Below are 8,964 nucleotides of genomic sequence, written 5' to 3' on the forward strand. Positions count from 1 at the left end.
TACCTATGCTGCTCAGGCATCTGGTGCAAGATTGTGCAGCAGGTTGCCAAACTGCGTGAGGAAGCAGCCATGTTGAAGCTTTTCACGGAGCATGTCAAGGGTGAAGAAATGTATGGACTCACTGTACACGCGGTGATGCGAATCACTGAATCGGTAAGAGCTTAGTAATTTATTCAATCATTTTAATATCGAATGTATTGTGTTATTAATTAATTTAAATAATGCAAACCTTTTTTCTGTAGCTTCCTGGTGTGGAAAATTGTCAAGATTACTCATTCAGATATGGACGCCACCCTCTCATGGAGCTTCCTCTCATGATCAACCCTACAGGCTGTGCACGATCAGAACCCAAAATACTCACACACTGCAAAAGGTAATGCTTTAAATGCTTATATCTTCTGTATGTGAAATGTTGATTCATACCAAAATGCTTTTTTGGACAGTTGTGTTTGACACATGAAAACTTCTCAGGTTACGTATGTAACTGTTGTTCCCTGAGAAGGGAACGAGACGCTGCTTCTACCTTTCCATACTTCCTGCATCCCTGTAAGCGATATACTTCCTGGCTCCCGTGTCACCCTGTCTTTGTGGTTTAGCCTCATCATTGGTTGAATTTGATATACACATTCAGGCACACTTACCCTTGGAGGCGTCCCCAAAGTGTCACTGCGGTGACGCAGCGCGAGTTCCCTTGAAAGGGAAGTGTAACAATGCATCTTAACACAATGTATCCTTGCTCTCACTTGAAATGTGTCCCCACAATAAGTCCTTGAATTCGAGGGTATTAAACCTGGAAAGTCCTTAAAAGGTCCTTGAGTTTGAAGTTAACTAAGGTGTGGGAACCCTGAATGTATGACCAAGTAAGAGCAAGATTAAAATCAATGTGAAACAAACTTTGATCCTCTCAATCTTGTAATTAGATCAAGACTTTAGCCTGGATTTCACAGACAGGGTCATAAATAACCCAAATGTACCCCAAAATATACTTTGTGACATGGAAAAGTACACTAGAGATGTCCTAATGAATGGATCTAATGTACTTTTATTCTTCTCCTCCTCAGGCCTCATACTCTTAACAGCACAAGTGTGTCTAAAGCCTATCAGAGCACATTTACTGGGGAGATCAACACCCCTTACAGTAAACAGTTTGTTCATTCCAAATCTTCTCAATACCGTCGACTAAAGACCGAGTGGAAGAACAACGTGTACCTGGCCCGCTCTCGCATTCAAGGACTGGGTCTGTACGCCGCTAAAGACCTTGAAAAACACACCATGGTCATCGAGTACATCGGCACCATCATTCGCAACGAAGTGGCAAATCGCCGAGAAAAGATTTACGAGGAACAGGTTTGTAGATGTCAAGCAGCACCATTTTTTTCATCATATGCTAGTTATTTGCTTTTCATCTTAACTTTGTCGTTTTTCTACAACCAGAACCGTGGGATCTACATGTTTCGTATCAATAACGAACATGTGATTGATGCCACCTTAACAGGTGGTCCTGCTCGGTAAGCAGTCAAATTCTCTATACCAGTGCTTCCCAATCCTGGTCCTCAAACTTTTCCTATCAGAAAGTTTTAGATGTTTCCTTATTGAAAACACCTGATTCAACTTATCAGCCTCCTTCCAAAATGGTAAACATGTCTCCCTAACAAGCTGATAAGTTAAATCAGGTGTGTTAAATAAGGAGACATCTAAAACTTTCTTGGAGGGGGGCCTTGAGGACCAGGATTGGGGAAACACTGCTCTATACTTATTGAGTAAAAGTGTTGCTTGGGTCTTATTTTAAATCTTACTGTTTATTATCCCAGTTACGTCAATCATTCGTGCGCACCCAATTGTGTTGCGGAAGTCGTGACATTTGACAAAGAAGACAAAATCATCATCATTTCTAGCCGCAGGATCCCAAAGGGTGAAGAGGTAAGTACGGTAATGCACTGTTGTTCCCCAATAACCGTTTCATCGTCTGAATCTTTCATTTTCTTTTTTTTTAGCTGACCTATGACTATCAGTTTGACTTTGAAGACGATCAGCACAAGATCCCCTGCCATTGTGGAGCCTGGAATTGCAGAAAGTGGATGAACTAGCCTAGCGGGGACAAAGCCTCGCATTTGTTCCCTGGTGGTGCCAGAACACTCCTGCGCCAAAGCCTGTTAAATTCTTACTATCCAGATAATAAGCTGTTCCGAAATGAGGAGGAGAAGTTCGCTCCGTCACCTAAAAGATAAGACTTTATTCACAAGAAGAGCCAAAGCTTTGAAGAGTAAACTTCTTTTGCCACAACCTGAGCTCAAAGGTATGGGACCTTTCTTGTTGAGAAACTTCACCTCTGCCAAAAGCACCTCTACTTTCTCCTCCGACGTTTCCTTCTACAATAAGCTGACTGTGGCTGCAATCGATCCCTTCTACATCTACCAAAACAACTGAATTTATAGCATATCACTAGTACTCAGTGAAGATGTGTGATTAAAGCCATGCAAGTACTGAAAAACGAGAACACTTTAGCTCGGACCCATACTTTCCGCTACCACCCCCGAAAGACCTTCTCCCATGAAATCATCAATGAAGATTGACATTGTGGACATTGGCAAGACAATCCTGAAGTGGCTCTGCTATATGAAATACTATTGACCTGTGGCTCACAAGGCACCAGATGTTTTATTATATTGAGTTCAAAGGTGGGTTTATTTCACCCAGTCTACCTCATTGAGTTTGTGGGAAGTCACTGCTTCGTATGAAACTGTTAAGTGCTACTGTGTGGATAGGGGAAGGCAGGAATGTGTCTGTGGCAAACTAGCAATTGCCTTCTCGGATAAGCAGGGAATCTTAAGCAGCAGGTTTGCTCCTATCTATGTTTTGCTTTCTAATGATTTCAATAATGAGCCAATGCAAATATTATAAGATCATACAGTTGATGCATTACTTACAGCAATCAAACGGGTGTCTTAAAACCTAATCGGACTGTAGATATCATGTAGCCGTCTCTGCACATCAGAGCATCACGCTTTTTAGAGTATGAATGCTCTTTTAACGATTTAGTAACGATGGAGCAAACTGTGTGTGAGTGATAGACGACGAGGGCCGCTGCGTACGCTTCGAGACATCACAGATCCACGTGCAGAAGTCATTCTTTGACGCTTCAGGCAAATAAAAGGTGGATGTGTTTAACATGTTGAATTCCTACATCCTGCCTTCATTAGATCTCATCACTCCAACCAGGAACTTTAGGTGTAAGCCTCTTCCCTTCTGTGATAGTGGACTGTTGTAAACTTACTGTAGTGAGTCTTTCTCTGCCTGCTGACAGCCTGTGTATCTTATCTATGTATCGTGGTTTGATAGTGCTAGCACAGTCTACGGGCTGAAAGCGGTGGCAGAGAAAGGCTTAATAAAGGGCATTTCTATTTTCTTTTATATAAGCGTAATTTAAAACGGTTGAATTTCAAAGAAGGGAGTCGAACAAAGTCTTCACATAGCCCTTGCTACTTTGTTCCTCGCTCCCCTTACGTATGACCTCACGTTAAAGATAAATGCAAATGTATAAACTGTACATAACGGGGGACTAAACTCTTTATCCAGCCCCTTTTTAATCGAATTCAAAATTGTAGAGAAATAAAATTCATGAAAAAGCAACCACTGGATATCATTTTATCAGAAAACTAAATGTGTAAATAGCTATAAATATATGTAAAATGGCAAACTAAGTAATATCTTTATGTATATGAACCAGAGTGTTTTTGCATTTAGTTTTTTTTCTATCTGCATTTTTCCTACAAGACCATATGCAGTCGAACTACAGGTGTGATGTTTCTCGTCTTCACCAATGAAATTGGAACGGGTGTGGTGAATTCGTTTTGGAGGGGGTTATCCTGATCATATTTCTTCTTCACGGATACTTTTTGAATGAAAAAAGCAGTGAAATGGTGCATAGCATTTGTGTATTTATGTAATATTGTTCACGTATATTTCTTTTATTTATGCAACTGCTTGTGAATTACTGAACCCTGTCCTTGAATCAGTGACAGTTTAAATGAGTATATACAGTAAATGGAAAATCTTGACGCTCCCAAGATGTTTTTGATTTGTGTCCTGTTGTTTTTTTCCTCCCTGTAGAAGTGAATGTTTTATACAACTTTGTGAAAAGGCCTGATTGTGGGTGAATGGTATGGCTTCATTAATCGAAAAACATCTCCCAAATTACATGTGAATTGCACTCGAAATCATTTTATTTATACATCTTGGAGGTATCGGAACTAGTATCGGATGCTCTTTCTTATAAGTCTAGTATGTTATTGAAGACGAGAATGCTTGCTGGATTTTAGCCAGAGAAACTCACGCCCCCTTTGTTATTTTGAAATTTTAATTTAAGGTCTTTACATGTGTTGTAATTAAATAATCATGATTTTTCGTTTTTGAACCTGACCTACTTTTTAAAAAAATATGCTGCAACTGTACAGCAGAGCTACTTTTAGGAAAGATGAATAAATGATCGTTTTTATCGTATGTGGCATGTTTTGTATGGATATAATTTTGAATTGTACATATTTTTTGACGTCAGAGGTTGCATCTCTTTATATACGGCTGTCCCCTTCTATCCCAACCCTTCATTTATTTCTTTGTCTTTGCTTTATTTCTTGTAAAGGAAAATAAAATGCATTTTAAATATACATTTGCATACGTGGCACATTGATTTATAAAAAAAAAAAAAAAAGATTCAATGAAACTGAAATAGGAAAAAGTATTTATTACTGTGTATACCATTTATGTACATCATATTGACTAATTCACAAGTGAATTTGTTTTCAACACGTTTCAATTTACACCTTAAATCGCAGGGCCATAAACTCATTTGCAGTCTTATTGAAAGCATATAATTTACCAAGTCTGAACTCATCATCATCATCATCAGTTCTGACATAGACAAAGTTTAGGGGAATTCAAACTCTGTCTCCCATAAACCGGCAAAAACTACCGTTTCTTTCCAGTCTATACCAAAAGTTAAGAGTACATATTTTTACACACAATTGTAAAATCCACTTTTTGGAAAAAGCAAGCACAATATAAATAATGATTAAACAACTAGCTGATGTATTTCCCTGTATTTACAATCTCTACGGACAGAATTCCCAGTGTATGATGTACAGCACCATGTTATAACAAGGTTCAGTCATAATTATTAGTATAATGCATACTCAATTCAAGTGTAAAATACAGTTCAATGAATCATGTTACTCTCGTCCGACATACACTTGTCCCACAAAAAGCAGATTCAGGGGATGTGACCTTAAAATGCACACCGGACAACTGGAAATGGACTGCAAAAGATTCAGCTACATATAATACACAATATATATATAGGACCCTTGCTCTATTCAGCCTTTCATTTTGAATCAGTAGACCCTCTTAAATGAAATTGAGGCATTACAGACCCTTAATTTCAAAAGCTAATGTCATCTGTTATACAATGCAGTTGATATTCCTTAAAGGGGGGTGCATGATTAAAAAAAAAACACTTGGGAACTTCGGGCGGAGTACCAAAACACACTTGTAGCCAATCAGCACTAACATCATTAGGCTTGTTCGACCCTGCAAGAATCGCCACCCGAATGATGTAAAACTACCGCGAGAATGATTCGAGATTTTATCTCGCGGCATCCCCCTGTCGATTCTAGCGGGGCCGTATGAAGTCGAACAAGCCTAATGGCTTTCAGAGATCATGCACCCCGCCTTTAAAGTCCAGTTTATAGTCAGAAAATGTGCTTTCTGGCTATCCCAGGTAAAAAAGATATTAAAATACACTTTAGGTAAACCTAGTAAATGTACTATTTCACGCAATAGTTTTGTACTTTATATACAACAAATTAGCCTTTAGTACTTTTTAAGATAAACTTAACATTTAAAGGTGCAGTGTGTAATTTTTATAAAGATATCTTGACAGAAATGCAAAATAATATATTTTACATTTACACACTGCACCTAAACTGTGCTATTTTAATTATTTTAATACACTTAAGTCAATTGAAGTATTACTGGTATATAGTATATTTTTTTCATGTGCACTAAAGTAGGACTATACTTTAATTAGTATATTTGTAGTGTATAACTTTTACACTTTTTAGCACAAAAAAAAGTAATTCAAATGTACTTGTTTATTTATTCTTAAAGGGACAGTTCACCCCCCCAAAAAAATCTGTCATCATTTACTCACCCTCATGTTGCTACAAACCTGTATAAATTTCTTTGTTTTGATGAACACGGGGGAAAATATTTTGAGGAATGTTGGCAACCAAACCGTTCATGAGCCCCATTCACTTCAACAGTAGTATTTTTCCTACTATGGAAGTGAATGGGGCTCATAATTAGTTTGGCCACAAACATTCCTCAAAATATCTTCCTTTACGTACACCAGAAAAACAAATACAGGTTTGTATTTTAACAACATGAGGATGAGTAAATGATGAAACTGTCCCTTTAACGCGCCATTCCAGCATCTATTGCTATATTCATGGAGAAAACTAGTTAAGTTGACATACACATGTTGGGGCAAGTGAATTGATAACTCCAATTCACCTAAACTGCATGTCTTTGTAGTGTGGGAGGAAACCGTAGTAAACGTCTCGGTTACTATCGTAACCTCGGTTCCCTAAGAAACGGGAACGAGACATTGCATATGTCTAGAGACTGTTCTTAAAAGGGAACCCACCTTTATTAGGCCATGTTTACATTAGAGCATTTGCGTTTTAAAACGGCATTTTAAAATGAAAACGATCCTCGTTTATACTGGCATTTTAAAAAGAATCTTCATCCACACTATACACCACCATAAACGCATGAAACATGACCAATCACGTAACTGGGCATGCGCATAAAAGTGTAAAATAACTTATTACTCTAATAATAGCTTACCTTTGCACCTTTACGCAGCCAAGGTGTGTGTGATATTGACAAAAATTCATACCTGGGTCCTTTGCTGGCAACTTTAACAGACACTATTTTTGAACCTATAAAAATGTGTTTGGGAAAGTCTTATACTGTTCTATTTCCCCCCTACAACATATTAATATGATTAATAGGTTAATTTTGATTTTACTAAACAGAGAGGTCTTTATGATTTAAAAAGAAAGCATTCAAGTGAACAGTACTAAACAGTAGCGAACTTGAAACAAAAATACATTTCAGCAAATGCAAACTTTAATCAAACATAGTAAGAGGTGAAGTATTGCTTTAGCCTACAGAAATGCTTATTGCATTAATTTTTAAAAGTGTGCGAGGTCCGTGCACGTCCTCCGCTACCAACACACAAATAGCTAAAAGCCAAGCGCCTAAACGAGCATTATATTAATGACGTTGAGTTTATTGTTTTTATTAATTTATATTCACAAAACTTATCAACAAAACATCGATTCAAATTAAGAGACAAATTATCTGAAACGAAATTCATTTTAAAGTAGCAAACAAAACTTACATTAAACTGGAAAATAATGTCTGACCCATTACCATTCTCCCTTCATATTGGCCTTTACAACGCCTATATTGTGTTTAAAATTACAGTCTATCTTTCGTAAGCTAACTAAATTTAAACAAAACATAAACATTATACTGTTCTAGCTCCCCCTACAACATATTAATATGATTAATAGGTTAATTTAGATTTTATAACTAAACAGAAAGGTCTTTATGATTAAAAAAGAAAGCATTCTAAACAGTAGCGAGCTTGAACCAAAAATACATTTTAGCAAATGCAAACTTCAATCAAACATATAGTAAGAAGTGAAGTATTGCTTTAGCCTACCAGAAATGCTTATTGCATTAATTTTTAAAAGTGTGCGAGGTCCGTGCACGTCCTCCGCTAGCAACACACAAATAGCTAAAAGCCAAGCGCCTAAACGAGCATTATATTAATGACGTTGAGTTTATTGTTTTTATTAATTTATATTCACAAAACTTGTCAACAAAACATCGATTAAAATTAAGAGACCAATTATCTGAAACTAAATTAATTTTAAAGTAGCAAACAAAACTTACATTAAACTGGAAAATAATGTCTGACCCATTACAATTCTCCCTTCATATTGGCCTTTGCAACGCCTATATGGCGTATAAAATTACAGTCTATCTTTAAATGTAAACAAAACATAAATAAACCCATCAATACTCAAACATTAATATAAAACAGGCATTATCTATAAGGATACATGTTAAAACAATCCGATAGCGTTTATAATAGCTGGTTGGTAGATGTTTACTATTTTTGGCAAAACCTCCGTTGCAAACCAACATTTACATCAATAAAATAATTTTTACTTTGAAAATGATGCGCTGTCACGTTAATATCAGCTGTTCGTTTACATAAGACTCCGTCTACGTTCATTTACACTCAGAGCAACGTCTGAGTTCTCAAACTAAAACAGGGTCTTCAGCGTTTGCGAACGAATCCGTTTATGAGGGTCGAAAACGGTGATGTAGTGTAGATGAAAGGCGTAAACGTAGCAAAAGTAACGCGTTTTAAAGCATAAACGCATTAATGTAAACATAGCCTTAGGGACCCTTATGATCTGTGGCCAAAGTGCCACCTACTTGTTGGGTTTGTAAGTATAATTTTACCTAGGATAACTAACAGTAAGTAAGACACGTGCGCAGACCAGCCTGATAGAGGAGGGAACAGTAAAGTGGCATTATGTGTTAAACAACAGACACAAAGTTGCATGAATAAATGATCAGTACACTGAAATTAAACTGAATGACTCTTCAATGCACAGCAAAGCAGAGCAATAAGTGTAAAATACGGGCATATACAGAGATAACGTGTTCTCTGAAGTGGTACTAATGTTAACTACTACATCCCTAATGGCCAATGATAGCAAACATTAAACGATAGTGCAGTTTAACATGCCAACTTTCCAATAAGGAGTAGTTTGGAATACAAGCCCATTAAAAAAAGTTGACTTTTTTTTACCAAAACCACTA

General features: G+C 37.1%; 1 protein-coding gene across 1 annotated transcript in view; it reads left to right on the forward strand.

The window, feature by feature from the left end:
* The window catches only part of kmt2d (lysine (K)-specific methyltransferase 2D), a 33,958-nt gene extending 29,294 nt beyond the window's left edge, over positions 1–4,664 (forward strand). The window contains exons 49-54 of the mRNA XM_073875337.1: positions 17–153; positions 243–373; positions 1,062–1,347; positions 1,435–1,508; positions 1,812–1,920; positions 1,995–4,664. Of these exons, the coding sequence (XP_073731438.1) occupies positions 17–153; positions 243–373; positions 1,062–1,347; positions 1,435–1,508; positions 1,812–1,920; positions 1,995–2,087 (830 nt within the window). The 3' untranslated portion in view covers positions 2,088–4,664. The remainder of the gene's footprint in view (positions 1–16; positions 154–242; positions 374–1,061; positions 1,348–1,434; positions 1,509–1,811; positions 1,921–1,994) is intronic.
* The last annotated feature ends 4,300 nt before the right edge of the window (positions 4,665–8,964 follow it).

This window comes from Misgurnus anguillicaudatus, chromosome 13 (assembly GCF_027580225.2).
Source record: "Misgurnus anguillicaudatus chromosome 13, ASM2758022v2, whole genome shotgun sequence".
Taxonomy (NCBI): domain Eukaryota; kingdom Metazoa; phylum Chordata; class Actinopteri; order Cypriniformes; family Cobitidae; genus Misgurnus; species Misgurnus anguillicaudatus.